Source organism: Engystomops pustulosus, chromosome 9 (genome assembly GCF_040894005.1).
Source record: "Engystomops pustulosus chromosome 9, aEngPut4.maternal, whole genome shotgun sequence".
In the NCBI taxonomy this organism is placed as follows: domain Eukaryota; kingdom Metazoa; phylum Chordata; class Amphibia; order Anura; family Leptodactylidae; genus Engystomops; species Engystomops pustulosus.
The window spans coordinates 106137798-106153973 of NC_092419.1; the positions used below are offsets into that span (position 1 = coordinate 106137798).

Below are 16176 nucleotides of genomic sequence, written 5' to 3' on the forward strand. Positions count from 1 at the left end.
CATTGTTTCTCTTCCATTTCCAGGAAAGCAATTAATTGAAAAGTTTTTTGATTTCCGACTGTATCGTCTCTGGAAGACGCGACAACACTCCAAGCTGCTGGACTACGATGACATTTTGTGAACCTAGGACCACGCTGACGTGTGAGGAGCACTTTTTTGCTGATTTCCAGGGGGGCTGAAAGAGTCTACTGGGATCTTCCCCCCCACAAAAGGTGGAGAATGGAGGACGGGGGAGCATGGAAGAGGTTGGAAGAGGCCAATGATGGCTGCCGGAGCTTACGGAAGGAGTTGGCTTGAAAAGTTTGCGCTGGAAGATTTAGCTTGTAGAGAAACGGAGAACGAGAAGACGTCTTCATTCTGAGCTTCACTAATTCAGGGCAAACACTAAACCAAGAATCGCCGAGGGGGGGGGGTCTTCATCCAGGGCCCCTTCAAGACTTAAGCTCAGGTTTTATATTAAGACAATAACACTTCTTGCACTGGAGAGCAAGGATCCCATCGAGCCTTCAACACCCACAGAGAACTTTTTGTAGCAAAACCCAGGGGACTTTTCTACTTCACAGGACGGAGGAGAAGTATCAGTGATGGATATATCTATATAGAACATATACGTATATATCTTCGTAGGGTTTTTTTTAGATTATATACGTGGGTTGACTTAGACTTTAAGTGCAATTTCTTTTTAAACAAGCAAATAGCGTATTTAATTGTTGAACATGGTGTGTGAGGCGTCCGGGGGCGCGGGAGGCTTTAGTGCGACCACATCTCTTTGTAGACGTATAGATCACCAGCAATCATGTGTTGTTACCCTCCTCGCACCCTCACGCGCATCGTCTTGTGTCACACACGGATATAAATCGCATTTACACGTCTTCTCGGATCGGGTTGACCCGGTCACTTAGCACTTTTTTTTTTTTTGCAATATATCGATATTATAGATAGTATGTGAACATAGTAGACCAATAGAAATCTATGTACAGTATACAACTGATATACATATTATATATACTAGGGGAGAGAGCCATTGTCTAGACACTATTACGCGGGTTGTGGCGCCCTCTGCTGGCCTGGTGTGTACGGGCATCCTGTTACCTAGTGTTTGTCATTCTGGGTGGGGGGGAAATAACTAATAGGTATATTGCTGCATTTTATACTCTCTATATCTATAGAATTGTGTCATTCGCTGGTCTAGACCCAGGTTTTTGATTGATTTTGGGTCTTGAGTAAGCGAAGGTTACATATTTAATCACTGATGTTACATGTCTGACAACTCGCATATAAAACGTGTCCTGGCGCAGTTAATTCTGAGTCTTAAAAATTTTCGAGTTCAGGATTTCTTCTGCGATTGGCTCTCCAGCATTGATATAACCCAGTATGTCCTCAGAACCTGTAGAATTCTGTAAAAGTAATAATTTTGTATATAGACTATATACATGTATAGACACACAGTGCTGTGTAAGTAAAGCAGGTCAATACCCAGGTTTTTATGAAGCTGCTGATCCCACATACACTGCAGACTAAGGGGGCTGCTAGATTGAACCCCCTTTTTCTGTAAGCTGATAACATTGTAGCCAATGAATCATTTCACATTGCATTGAAAGGTGATCTACTAAGGGAAGGTCCTGACTACAGTCTTCTCAGGAGGTTACACTGTATATTGCCTGATGCACGGGCACTTAGTGCAATTCCTTCATGTCTCCACTAGGAGGGGCAGTTATTACCCTACATATAATGAAGACTTCATAATTACACAAATTGTTACGTTAAAATGCACAGCTACAACATATGGGGAGGTTTCGGAAAATTAAAATTTTTACATTCAAAATTAAAAAAAAAAAAGTTGCAGAAAGTTACCCATGGTTCACGTTACCTTTGGTGTCACGTCAGGACCCCTTCAGTGGATTGTGCGGGGATATGACTGCAATATGTGATCATAGAAGCCACTGCCAGTCCTCGGACGTGGCTCACAGCTCAGGATCGGCTTCAGTGCTGACGACACCTGGGGGATATGATTGATTCATTTACTGACGGCTCCATTACTGCAGGGGATCAAGTAGCATTTACTCTTTTTTATGCACCGTCTGGTCATATGTACAGATAACACGTGCGATGCTGTCCTGCAGATCACTGGCTGCGTCACACATATGTATATCATAAACCCCCATACATGGACCTGGACTACACTTCAGGGAAGCCTCCAGGTCGCGACCTCTTGATCCGTGACGGCTTGACCCAGCCAGGTCAAGAGATGACCGATGTCGAATGCTTAGTAGGAACACAGAAGCACATCTTATAGTAGTAAACTAGCCAGATGGGAAAGGTGCCTATAGACTAGAGCACAGCACCCATGACAAGGGAGAACAGTGCACCCGTCACCATGGCCGGGCTATACTTATGTTCATTGCTGGTAAATGAATGTACAGTAAATTCTGCAACTACGACACGGAAGCAAATCTAAGCCCAATAACCAGCTGATGGTATAGATTTCTATGTATCTAATCAATGAAATATTATCAATCTTGTGCGTGTCTGATGTGACTCCTCACAGAGCTGCATTCATTAGTGGGTGATAAGTAATTAAGGACTGAGACCTCCTCTAGCACCTCCACTGGAGGAAAGAAGTATTACAACCGTCGTATCTCAGAATTCATTATAGAATATGTAAAAATGTGTTTTCTATAGTAGACAGCCCCATTATATAGAATAATATGATCATGTATTTATTTGCATTGCAGGTACTTACAGAGTTCTGGTCAGTGTGATGTATGGAATGACAGCTCTGAGGTGTACGAGTCTTATGTATGACTGTATATAGAGATAGAAGTGTATAGAAGTATATACAGACATTATAATACATTATGAGGTTATGAAGCAATGGATAGTTAAATCTATGCTCGGATGCAAATGTTTATAGGAATATACAAATATGTATCAAAGAATTAGTATTGTACAATGATAAGTAATTGAGGACACACTAGTTCCTGAGCAAATTAATCGATTTTTTTTTTGCAAGTTTGCAAATATGTAATAAGTAATAAATGTGCTGACTGTTAGGAGAGAAGTGATTATAATGTACATGTAAACAATGGGGAGAAAAGCGGGGGACACACAGGGGTGAACAGGGTGAGTGCTACACACAAATTGGGAACTATACAAAATCCTGGGACCCATAGTGCGTCCCGATTGAACAGTTTATATTTATTTCGGAGTGACTTATGGCCTCGGCCACACCGGGGATGTGGACAGGTGTGATCACCCTCCCAAAGAGCTTTATTTAACCCGTGGTTGACCCACGGAGGACCACGAAGGATGGTGGCTGATCCTACCAATAACTTCTCTCTTGTCAGTGCCTCCATCGTGATGAATCTGCTTTAGCTGGAAGCAGTCGCTGTATGACCCCTTCTCTGTAGGTTTATTATGTGGCAGGCTGAGATTTTGCATTGGAGGGGAAAAATTGTATTTTTTATCAAAGTGCAAAATAAAATAAAGACGTAGCCATGTGAGGTTTTTTTTTCCCCTTTTCTGGATGACAGTGCAGTGATGTGTATTCCCACTGTCAATTTGTTAATAAAAAGGTAAAATTATACAGATTTTCTCATCTCATTTATTTCTGTGTTCGGCAAACTTATAGTGCGATTATAAATGCTTATAGGGATATTCCCAGTTTATAAAGCGGGTACTGGATTAGGACAGGTATCCACCATGGATATAACATGTAGCTTCCATTCAATGACAACAAGCGGAGGTCTTGGGAATAACGAGAACCTAAATATTTGCAATGCTTACACGCTATATAAAACAGATACAATGGGGCTTATTTACTAAAGTTCCGCGGATCACATTTCCATCGGACTGTTCACTTTATTTGGGGATTGCACAGCTGTGACAGGTATTTAGAAGGGGATTGTGTTGCGCGTGATCGGATGCAGTGGCACTGGCTTTCATGTGACAGAAATCAGGGCGGCCATCGGACGATGGGACTGATTCGGACTGAGCGCGGGATTTAATATTCAAATTGTGTCACAGGACAATGCACTTACATGCATCAGGAAGAAGAAGGTGAACTCCGGGGACCTGAGCGGGGAAGCGACACATGCAGGATATCGGGGGCAGGATCTTAGTGACTCCCCGCACAGCGCATTATACATGGACAATGCACTTACATGCATCAGGAAGAAGAAGGTGAACTCCGGGGACCTGAGCGGGGAAGCGACACATGCAGGATATCGGGCGCACGATCTTAGTGAATCACGGCAGAGGAGATTGTCGTCGGACAATGCACTTCGGTTGAACTCCATTGGCCGGGTAAGTAAATGTGCCCCGATGTGTCCACATTCCTCACTACCATCTAATAAGGAGGGGAGGAAGTGATATTTGATGTATATTTATGCAGTGATGTATATACACGGACACACAGGATTGTTCCATCACACACACATGATCCCCTGCGGTCTTAATTGTACAACCATCGCCTAATGACGCCATTATTATTCAGATGTGGTGGCAGTGCAGCTGTGTACCATGTATATGAAGTACAGACCCTGCAGGGGAAAGAGATGCAGAACCAGATAGTCATGTGTTAGTGAAGCTCATGGACACGGAGGCCTCTGTGCAGACTGAGGTTAAGCCTAAGGTCTGGGGCATATACTCAGAGGCGTAACTTGAGGGGGTGCTGAGGTTGCGATTGCACCAGGGCCCAAGAGTTTTAGGGGGCCCTTATGGTGTCACTTTCCCATATGAGAAGACTATTACTATAAACCATACCTTATAGTCGGGGGCCTGGCACAGACTTTGCACTGGGGCCCATCAGCTTCTAGTTACGCCTCTGCATATACTAGAAAAAGCTCCTGGCATTATATACATTAAAAGTATCACACAAAACAACCAGAATGTCTCACATCAGAAGTTATGTCATTGTCCATAGTGACACCGCAGGGAGGTCATTGCTGTAACTATAATGGGCACCAATATATCTTCCCTCTAGTACAGAGCCCCACTGATTATACATAATAACATACCGGAGCATTATATGGATTATCTCCAGGATTATCAGGACACAACAGAATCAGTTGAATGTGCACCTTCCTGAATGATTAATCAGATCAATAACTATGATTGGTGATGGGTCTATACATCCCAGGAGCGGAGGAGTCTGGTATAACACAAGGATGAACACTCAGCCATCCACTTACCTCAGCGATGCCGGTGACCTCTGCGGGGGCCAGCAATGACATGTTCCGAGCTGAAAGACACAAACATAATAATATCCAATGTAATCAGGTTGTGACAGAACGGAGATCGATAGGATGTGATATTACTAGAGCAGATCCATAAGGGAAGAACGACGAGCATGGGAATGCAGTATAGGAGAAACTCATTCACATCCAACTCTTTTCTTAAGGGGGTTTATCCAGGGTTTGCAAAAATATGGCTGCTTTCTTCCAAAAACAGCGCCGCTCCTGACCAAGGGTAGTGTGTGGTATTGCAATTTAGCCGCATCCATCACTACACAATGGAATTGCGATACCAGCACAAAGCATGTTACGGGTGGTAAGTTTTGCACCGTGTTGCCAGTGGAAGAAATTCAAGATGTTACAAGAAAACTAATGGACACGTACAGATTGGATTTCTCTTCCTGGTGTCAGTGATTTTTGCCGCACGCCTTACTCATCCGTTCTTATCTTTTAGTGTTCACTGACAACATTGCATCAGCGGGAAAAAAACTGAAGTGTGAAAAATCCCAATGAAAAAAAATGGGTCATTAAAGAGAACCCGTCATGCAAAATAACCCCCCTAAACTAAATATATTTTCATAAACTGCCATTAGAGAGCATTGCCTCTATCCCTTCATTGTCCCTCTACATGCCTGTAAACCTAAGCAATGAGGTCCTAAAGCTGTATGCAAATGACCTGTGAAATGTCCAATGAGTCATTAGCATATTCAAGCTGTCCACTCTATTCATGAGTGGGAGGTACAGCCACACCCCCAGTGCTTGACTGACAGGCTGTATAATGGTGTGAGGCTGTATAATGATGTGCTTCCTGGTGCTGGTGGCCACACCCCCAGTGCATGACTGACAGCCTGTATAATGATGTGAGGCTGTATAATGATGTGCTTCCTGGTGCTGGTGGCCACGCCCCCTGCAGCCTGTGTGTGTGTGTACAGGAGAGATACAGCAGCTCCAGGCAGCCATGTTATAGCAGAACATGTCAGATTCATGTGTAGCTGATGTCTGTGTCTCTCACCTGTATATTAGGAGGATGCAGCATGTCAGCAGATGCAGCACATACACTAGCCATGCTTTACTATACATTACACACAGACATGAGCAGGGGGAGGAGAGGGGAGGGGCAACAGTGGTGACATCACTGCCTCTGACCATGTGACCAGCCTCATTTACATGATAAAAAATAGATGATTTTACAATGAATAATGTATGAAATAACTAGATAAAGGCTGGGATGGGATCCATGTGAGCTGCTCCAACAGGTAGAGGTGACAGGACTAGTGGCAGAGACCTGATGACAGGAGTGCTTTAAGGCATTCGGGAAAAAAAAAAATCACTGAAGCCAAGTAGGAAAAAACCAATCTGTGTGTGTCCATGAGCCCAAATCACTGATGTGAAAGTAAAACGCCAATGTGAAACCACACTAAGGCTACATTCACACCACCGTTGGGGGACTTATATATACGGCCAAAAGCTTGTAGCAGTATATACATCCCCCATAGGCCGGCAATGGGGGAACGGAGTGGTACGGTGCAGCACTGTACCGCTCCGTACCCGCTGTGCGCCATATATCTCTATGCGCGGAGAACGTATGCCCGCCATACTACGGCCTGGCGGGCATACGTTAATGTGAATGTAGCCTTAGTTCCATTTATTAAGTTGAGTGGCAAAGCCTGCACTTCCATGCCCTCTATAGAAGCACAAGGTCACAGGGGTAAAGCCTCTAGAGCCGGATCATTACAGGCAGTCCCCGGGTTACATACAACATAGGGTCTGTAGGTTTGTTCTTAAGTTGAATTTGTATGTAAGTCGGAACTGTATATTTAATCATTGTAATCCCAGCCAGAACTTTTTTTGGTTTCTGTGACAATTGGATTTTTAAAATGTTGGGTTGTCATGGGAATCAATATTAACACTAAAGCTTCATTACAGACACCTGATAACTGTTATAGCTGATTATTGTAGCCTAGGACTAAAGTACAATAAATTACCAATATCCAGGGGTCCGTTTGTAACTAGGGGTCGTATGTATGTTGAGTGTTCTTAAGTAGGGGACCGCCTGTATACAATTTGTCACCAATAACCAAACCCCTATTTATTAGTGGATAAAATGTAAGTTCTGACCATTGAACATGATGATTAAATCACCTACCAGACCTCCTGACGGAAAGGAAACCGTTACTGTGTGGTAGAGGGGTGACAGCTGTCCAGAACTACAACTCCCAGCATGCTCTGACACTGCTAGGACACAATGATATAAATGCTGAGCTGTGTGGATTTGATAAGCTCTGCCCCATGTTGTAGTCCTGCAGCCTCACCTGAGCACTGGGTCATGTGACTAGACTAGGGAGGGGGAGGGGGAGGGGGAGGGGGGGGGGGGAGTTTAACCCCTTATCACCTCTGCTTGTTTTCAGCTCAATGACCAGACTCGATTTTTCGGAACGCTTTAACATATCTGGGTGTTTTCTGGAGACACAATGGGGCAGATTTACTTACCCGGTCCATTCGCGATCCAGCGGCGCGTTCTTTGCGGTGGATTCGGGTCCGGCCGGGATTCACTAAGGTAGTTACTCCGCCGTCCACCAGGTGGCGCTGCTGCGCTGAAGAGCATCAGAACGCACTGGAATACACAGAGGACGGCCGAGTGAAGGTAAGTGCAAGCTCTGCGACCGATTTTCAGTTTTTAAATGCGGCGGTTTTTCCGAATACGTCGGGTTTTCGTTCGGCCACGCCCCCCCGATTTCCGTCGCTCGCATGCCAGCGCCGATGCGCCACAATCCGATCGCGTGCGCCAAAATCCCTGGGCAATACAGGGAAAATCGCCGCAAATCGGAAATATTCGGGTAACACGCCGGGAAAACGCATGATAATTCACATTTCCGGAATGTCTGCTTTATGTTGCGATGATATTTTTATGCGTCCTCTCATTTTTCTAGGATGTTATGAGGCGCAGAACTTTAGGTGCGATTTTTCAAATTTTCATGAAAATCGCCAAAACTCACATTTTGAGGGACAACTCAGCTGTGATTTAGAAAGTCCTAAATAATAGTTAAACGCCATTAATTACCCCACTATTGAAACTTCACCCCTCAACGTATGTAAAACAACTTCTCTAAAGTCTATTAACCCTTTAAGTGTTTCACATCGGTTAAAACAATACGGACCTGCGATTTAGAAACTTTTGTTTTTGGGGGGGGGGGGGGGGCGGGGGGGAATACATTCATTTAGGCCAAAAATGACACTTTCATAATGAATAAAATGAAGCGCTCTGATGCCCAATTTCTCCTTATGGTACTGAACTGTACTGATCCCCCATATGTGGTGGTAACTGCTGTACGGGCGCACGGCCGAGCATAGGAAGAAAGCAGCACCATCCAGAGCAGATTTGTATTGTCACATTGGGGGTCATTTACTAAGGGCCCGATTCGCGTTTTTCCCGAATATTTCCGATTTGCGCCGATTTTCCCTGAATTGCCCCGGGATTTTGGCGCACGCGATCGGATTGTGGCGCATCGCCGCCGGCATGCACGCGACGGAAATCGGGGGGCGTGGCCGAACGAAAACCTGGCGGATTCGGAAAAAAACGCCGCATTTTTTTTAAAAAAAGTGTTGCGGGACTCTTCACCAGGTATAGGATGGTGCATTCCAGCGGGCCTCGGGGAACTTCAGCGCAGCAGCGACACCTGGTGGACGGTGGAGGAACTGCCTTAGTGAATCCCGGCCGGACCCGAATCCACCGCAGAGAAGGCGCCGCTGGATCGCGAATGGACCGGGTAAGTAAATCTGCCCCATTGTACAAGCTATGAAATTTTTATTTGTTTAGGTAATGGGAACATACGAGGCTTATTATTTGCGAGGTGAGATACAATGTATAGATAATTCATTTTGGGGGTCTATAGCTGATTCATGAGATTTTATTAACTATTTGAAGGGGGATACGAACAAAATTATCCATTTTTGTTTTGGATTTTTAGCCCTTTTTCCCCCCGCTCGCCATAATATAAAAATAATATTTTATCAGTATTCTCTGGTTCACTACGATTACGGTGATACCTCATTTATATAGTTTATCTTATCTTATATTAAACCAATATTGTTTTTACTATATATAACTTTTTAGGGGCAGAACTTCTATATTTTTCTGTTGACAGATCTAGTTGAGGGTTTTTATCATTTTGTTCTTTTCAGCGCTATCATATTAGGGCACGTTACTTTTTTGATCATTTTTTAGAACATTTTTTGTGAGGCTATTTGGTTAAAAATGGTATATTACAGGAGGTTTTCCTTGTTTTTTTTTTTTTTACGTCGTTAACCGAGTGGGTTCATTATTGTTTTAGATTTATTGTACAGATCGATAGGGACACAGTGATATCAAATATGTACGTTTTTGTGTTTTATATAGTTTATCTGGATTTTAGAAGTAATTGGGCTAATTAAGGGATTTTTATGTTATTTAATTATTAAAAAATGATTTTCTGTTTTTTTTTATTTATTTTTTTTACATTTTTTACATTTTCCAGACTTGGGCTTTAACAAGCGTTTATCTGAGCAGCCTCCCATCATAGTGTGCTCTCTCCAGCAGCTCCCCATCATAGTGTGCTCCCTCCAGCAGCTCCCCATCATAGTGTGCTCCCTCCAGCAGCTCCCCATCATAGTGTGCTCCCTCCAGCAGCTCCCCATCATAGTGTGCTCCCTCCAGCAACTGCCCATCATAGTGTGCTCCCTCCAGCAACTCCCCATCATAGTGTGCTCCCTCCAGCAGCTGCCCATCATAGTGTGCTCCCTCCAGCAGCTCCCCATCATAGTGTGCCCCCTCCAGCAGCTCCCCATCATAGTGTGCTCCCTCCAGCAGCTCCCCATCATAGTGTGCCCCCTCCAGCAGCTCCCCATCATAGTGTGCTCCCTCCAGCAGCTCCCCATCATAGTGTGCTCCCTCCAGCAGCTCCCCATCATAGTGTGCTCCCTCCAGCAGCTCCCCATCATAGTGTGCTCCCTCCAGCAGCTCCCCATCATAGTGTGCTCCCTCCAGCAGCTCCCCATCATAGTGTGCTCCCTCCAGCAGCTCCCCATCATAGTGTGCTCCCTCCAGCAGCTCCCCATCATAGTGTGCTCCCTCCAGCAGCTCCCCATCATAGTGTGCTCCCTCCAGCAGCTCCCCATCATAGTGTGCTCCCTCCAGCAGCTCCCCATCATAGTGTGCTCCCTCCAGCAGCTCCCCATCATAGTGTGCTCTCTCCAGCAGCTCCCCATCATAGTGTGCTCCCTCCAGCAGCTCCCCATCATAGTGTGCTCTCTCCAGCAGCTCCCCATCATAGTGTGCTCCCTCCAGCAGCTCCCCATCATAGTGTGCTCTCTCCAGCAGCTCCCCATCATAGTGTGCTCCCTCCAGCAGCTCCCCATCATAGTGTGCTCCCTCCAGCAGCTCCCCATCATAGTGTGCTCCCTCCAGCAGCTCCCCATCATAGTGTGCTCCCTCCAGCAGCTCCCCATCATAGTGTGCTCCCTCCAGCAGCTCCCCATCATAGTGTGCTCCCTCCAGCAGCTCCCCATCATAGTGTGCTCCCTCCAGCAACTCCCCATCATAGTGTGCTCCCTCCAGCAGCTCCCCATCATAGTGTGCTCCCTCCAGCAGCTCCCCATCATAGTGTGCCCCCTCCAGCAACTCCCCATCATAGTGTGCTCCCTCCAGCAGCTCCCCATCATAGTGTGCTCCCTCCAGCAACTCCCCATCATAGTGTGCTCCCTCCAGCAACTCCCCATCATAGTGTGCTCCCTCCAGCAGCTCCCCATCATAGTGTGCTCCCTCCAGCAGCTCCCCATCATAGTGTGCTCCCTCCAGCAGCTCCCCATCATAGTGTGCTCCCTCCAGCAACTCCCCATCATAGTGTGCTCCCTCCAGCAGCTCCCCATCATAGTGTGCTCCCTCCAGCAGCTCCCCATCATAGTGTGCTCCCTCCAGCAGCTCCCCATCATAGTGTGCTCCCTCCAGCAGCTCCCCATCATAGTGTGCTCCCTCCAGCAGCTCCCCATCATAGTGTGCTCCCTCCAGCAGCTCCCCATCATAGTGTGCTCTCTCCAGCAGCTCCCCATCATAGTGTGCTCCCTCCAGCAACTCCTCATCATAGTGTGCTCCCTCCAGAAACTCCCCATCATAGTGTGCCCCCTCCAGCAGCTCCCCATCATAGTGTGCCCCCTCCAGCAACTCCCCATCATAGTGTTCTCCCTCCAGCAGCTCCCCATCATAGTGTGTCCCCCTCCAGCAGCTCCCCATCATAGTGTGCTCCCTCCGGCAACTCCCCATCATAGTGTGCTCCCTCCGGCAACTCCCCATCATAGTGTGTCCCCCTCCGGCAACTCCCCATCATAGTGTGTCACCCTCCGGCAACTCCCCATCATAGTGTGCTCCCTCCGGCAACTCCCCATCATAGTGTGCTCCCTCCAGCAGCTCCCCATCATAGTGTGCTCCCTCCAGCAGCTCCCCATCATAGTGTGCTCCCTCCAGCAACTCCTCATCATAGTGTGCTCCCTCCAGAAACTCCCCATCATAGTGTGCCCCCTCCAGCAGCTCCCCATCATAGTGTGCTCCCTCCAGCAACTCCCCATCATAGTGTTCTCCCTCCAGCAGCTCCCCATCATAGTGTGTCCCCCTCCAGCAGCTCCCCATCAGTGTGCTCCCTCCAGCAACTCCCCATCATAGTGTGCTCCCTCCAGCAACTCCCCATCATAGTGTGCTCCCTAAAGCAACTCCCCATCATAGTGTGCTCCCTCCAGCAACTCCCCATCATAGTGTGCTCCCTCCAGCAGCTCCCCATCATAGTGTGCTCCCTCCAGCAACTCCCCATCATAGTGTGCTCCCTCCAGCAGCTCCCCATCATAGTGTGCTCCCTCCAGCAGCTCCCCATCATAGTGTGCTCCCTCCAGCAGCTCCCCATCATAGTGTGCTCCCTCCAGCAGCTCCCCATCATAGTGTGCCCCCTCCAGCAACTCCCCATCATAGTGTGCCCCCTCCAGCAACTCCCCATCATAGTGTGCTCCCTCCAGCAGCTCCCCATCATAGTGTGCTCCCTCCAGCAACTCCCCATCATAGTGTGCCCCCTCCAGCAACTCCCCATCATAGTGTGCTCCCTCCAGCAACTCCCCATCATAGTGTGCTCCCTCCAGCAACTCCCCATCATAGTGTGCTCCCTCCAGCAACTCCCCATCATAGTGTGCTCCCTCCAGCAACTCCCCATCATAGTGTGCTCCCTCCAGCAGCTCCCCATCATAGTGTGCCCCCTCCAGCAGCTCCCCATCATAGTGTGGCCCCCTCCAGCAACTCCCCATCATAGTGTGCTCCCTCCAGCAGCTCCCCAGGGATGCAGCAGAGACGTGCGAGACTCCAGAATCCCAGCCGCCCGGGCGACAGGAGAACCCTAAAAATATGTTACTGTCCCGCAAATGTCAATTGTTGTAATTTTTGAAGTTGAAAAATGTGGCTACTTTCAAAACTTTCAAAAAATATCTCCACACCAGAACAGGTATGTGCAGGTATATTGCAATTCATGAAGCTTAGTAGTAATACCATGCACTTCCTATAATCAAGTGTGGCACCCTTTTAAATTCAGCATACTTCTGGTGCTTTCATTTGTGTGTATGTATGTTCTTTCTTTACAAAAAAGCATTAGGTCCTTCTGCCCGAAAAGGATGAGGGTTGGTGACCTGTAGATAGGTGACCTGAGATCTAGATGCTTGTGAGAGGCCATCGCACAGACATTAGTGGTCAGAATGGATATGTGTGCATATAAGGTGCAGAGTAGTTGATTATAAGACAGGTAGTTTGGGCGGTAGCCCGGCGTCCAAGCCTTCTAGGGGACCCACGGCCATCCAAACCAGCCACCACATTTTAGACTGACAAGGGTCTTCACCCATGAAATCCTCACACATCTGTTCCTGCTCTCAATACACATTCACAACCTTTGAAGGTCCTCGAAAGGCCCTAAAACCACAGATCAAGAGCAGGCAGAAGGGACACATGCTCCATTCCCCAAGACGCTGATTCTAGTACCATATGTAGGAAGTGATTCCAGACTTATAGGGGCTATAATATTTATAGAGAATCGGCCCCATTCCTTCTGTAGGACGCTTACATTCAGGTCCTCATGCCGAGGTGTGCAGAGTGATATCCTCCTATATTAGTCAGAGCTCAGCTAATGATGGCGCTGTCTCCTATGTAACTTACACCTGTAATCTGTCACAAGTTATCAGACCTAAAAATACTACCTGCAGGCGTTAGATGGATTCAGGATCTGATCCGGAGGCACCAATCTCACTGATATGCCCATATTTGAGAATAATATTGGTGGGATATAGCTTTGCTCCCATCATTGGTAACATCTCCAATGTGTCCCTTCCACATCCTCCCCCACACAATACTGTATGTGAGCACATAAAACTACAGCACAGAAATAACAAGAAATGCCAGAGACGTTTCGCCTAAATTCTCCAATTTCCTGCAATCTTATTGCATGTTAAACTTTACAGATACACCGCATATTCTGCGAGTGGTACTGTGAGTGATGGTGATCGGTAATGTAACCCTCTAAATTCCCCACCTCACCCAGCTGTGGAATTTCAATAATGCATATATAAACTTTATAAGGAAGCAATGTCTGAAATCAATAGCAAGAACTGTAGAGATTGAAGAATTTCTTGTCCAGCCTTACCCTGAGTGACCCGTGGCTATACGCGAGGCTGCCAAAATATAGGATGTGTTGTGAGGTGGTAAGGAAATTCCACATCATGAAATTTAAATTTTAAAGAATAAGACGATTCCTCCATGTGGTCATGTTACAAAACATTCTAAGGACCTGTTACTTTTGCGGATTCTATCCGAAAAAAGGATGATGGGTTCTGCCTGTACCAATACTTGGTAGTAGATGGATCCCATCACTGTCACCAATCCAACAGGACCTACTGTGATATAGTAGATCCTGGGTCAGTTCAGTTGTCCTGCTGCAGATGTGATTTATAGTGCTGTGTACATCCTATTGGTTGTATTTAGCCTGATCCTTTAGAGGGGTTACACCAAGTTTACTTGTCATCCCCTATCCAATCTGATTGACTCCTAGGATCCTCAACAATCACAAGATGTGACCCCCCCTGTGATCAGGAGAACAAGGGGTCTCATTCTCACTATATGATGGAGTGGTAGGTGCGTCTCAATGCTCCATACAATCAGTCGCACCCTCACCGATTAGACGCCTCCATTCCCAGCCAGAGAGATGGTGACGTCAGCCGACTCTCTGCAATTCCTGCACGTGGCGGCTGAACCGGCTCTCTGGTTGGGGAAGGAACGGAGAAGGCGGCCGTGCATAATTAGCAGAGGACGGAGCCAGAAGGGACTACTGTGAAGTAGACATATAGTTTGTGAGACTAATTTGCATAATTTTAATAGACGATTTTCTCCAAAACTAGAATATAATGAATGAACAGATAATGTTTAGGGACACACACACACCAGCGTGTAAGTGTGCTTGATGTACAACACTACATCCATGTGGTTGACTTCCTTTATGGTCCATAGACCATAACCTGGGGTCAACTGGTGAACACTTATAGCTTACCACTAATGTACACCGCGCTAATAGAACCATAAAACCTCAAAGTAATGTCAATAATCTCCATCTGCACCTATCATCTCTTTTTACCTGCCCTCATACAGTAGATTGGGAGCTCACACACACACAGGGTCCTTTTTATATACATGTATCCAGTTTTATGTATTGTATAATGTATTTGTTTCTATCCTATGTAGAGATGAGCGAGCACTCGTTATTCGAGACGAACTTTTCCCGATGCTCGAGTGCTCGTCTCGAATAACGAGCCCCATTGAAGTCAATGGGAGACTCAAGCATTTTTCAAGGGGACCAAGGCTCTGCACAGGGAAGCTTGGCCAAACACCTGGGAACCTGGGAACCTCAGAAAAGGATGGAAACACCACGGAAATGGACAGCCTCCACCAAGTTAACCCAATGTGCCGTCAGCGATATACAGTGGCCCTGCCCGGCAGCACTCGTCTACGTGTCCGTGGTCAGGTGGACCTTGTCAGAAACGGCGTTGGTCAGGGCACGGATGATGTTGTCTGACACGTGCTTGTGCAGGGCTGGGACGGCACATCGGGAAAAATAGTGGCGGCTGGGGACCGAATACCGAGGGGCGGCCGCCGCCATGAGGTTTCGAAAGGCCTCGGTCTCTACCAGCCTATAGGGCAGCATCTCCAGGCCAAGCAGTTTGGAGATGTGGACGTTGAGGGCTTGGGCGTGTGGGTGGGTTGCGCTATACTTCCTTTTGCGCTCCAGCGTCTGGGGTATGGAGAGCTGAACGCTGGTGGATGCTGTGGAGGATCGTGGAGGCGACGATGGGGTTTTTGTGGCAGGGTCCTGGGCAGGGGGCTGGCTAGCAGATTACACAGGGGAAGGAGCAGTGGTGTGCCCAGCCGGAGGTGAACGGGCTTGGTGCCATTGAGTGGGGTGTTTAGCATTCATATGCCTGAGCATACTGGTGGTAGTTAAGCTAGTAGTGGTGGAACCCCTGCTGATCCTGGTTTGGCAAAGGTTGCACACCACAGTCCGTCGGTCATCCGGTGTTTCTTTAAAGAACCTCCAGACTTCTGAAGATCTAGCCCTCGCCACGGGAGCCCTCGCCACGGGAGCTTCACTAGTTGACACATTTGGCGCTGATGCACCAGCTCTGGCCCTGCCTCTCCGTCTGGCCCCACCACTGCCTCTTCCAACCTGTTCTGCTATAGGACTCGCCTCCGTCTCAGAAGCACTGTGTTCACCCGGCCCCAACTGGGGGGAAGGAGGCTGAGGTGAAGGAGCTGAAGGAGTGCTGATTTCGGGGACATGGGTGGACTGCGTGGAAGACTGACTGGTGGACAAATGGCTAGAAGCATTGTCCGCAATCCACG

The 16176-nt window shown here is 47.3% G+C and overlaps 1 protein-coding gene and 1 long non-coding RNA gene across 4 annotated transcripts in view; one reads left to right on the top strand and one right to left on the bottom strand.

Annotated features, from left to right (window-relative positions):
• The window catches only part of NSMF (NMDA receptor synaptonuclear signaling and neuronal migration factor), a 41519-nt gene extending 37929 nt beyond the window's left edge, over positions 1-3590 (top strand). For both annotated transcript variants that reach the window (XM_072125359.1, XM_072125358.1), the window contains one exon: positions 24-3590. In XM_072125359.1, the coding sequence (XP_071981460.1) occupies positions 24-121 (98 nt within the window). In that variant the 3' untranslated portion in view covers positions 122-3590. The remainder of the gene's footprint in view (positions 1-23) is intronic.
• LOC140077831 (uncharacterized) overlaps positions 1225-16176 on the bottom strand; it is a 54043-nt gene continuing 39091 nt past the window's right edge. Inside the window, exons 1-4 of one of the 2 annotated variants that reach the window (XR_011849839.1) lie at positions 7381-7527; positions 5193-5242; positions 1871-1999; positions 1225-1397 (exon numbers count right to left, since the gene is read on the bottom strand). This is a non-coding gene — a long non-coding RNA (uncharacterized lncRNA). Of the gene's footprint in view, positions 1398-1870; positions 2000-5192; positions 5243-7380; positions 7528-16176 lie in introns of those variants that run through there. The other variant, XR_011849840.1, reaches the window with a different exon arrangement.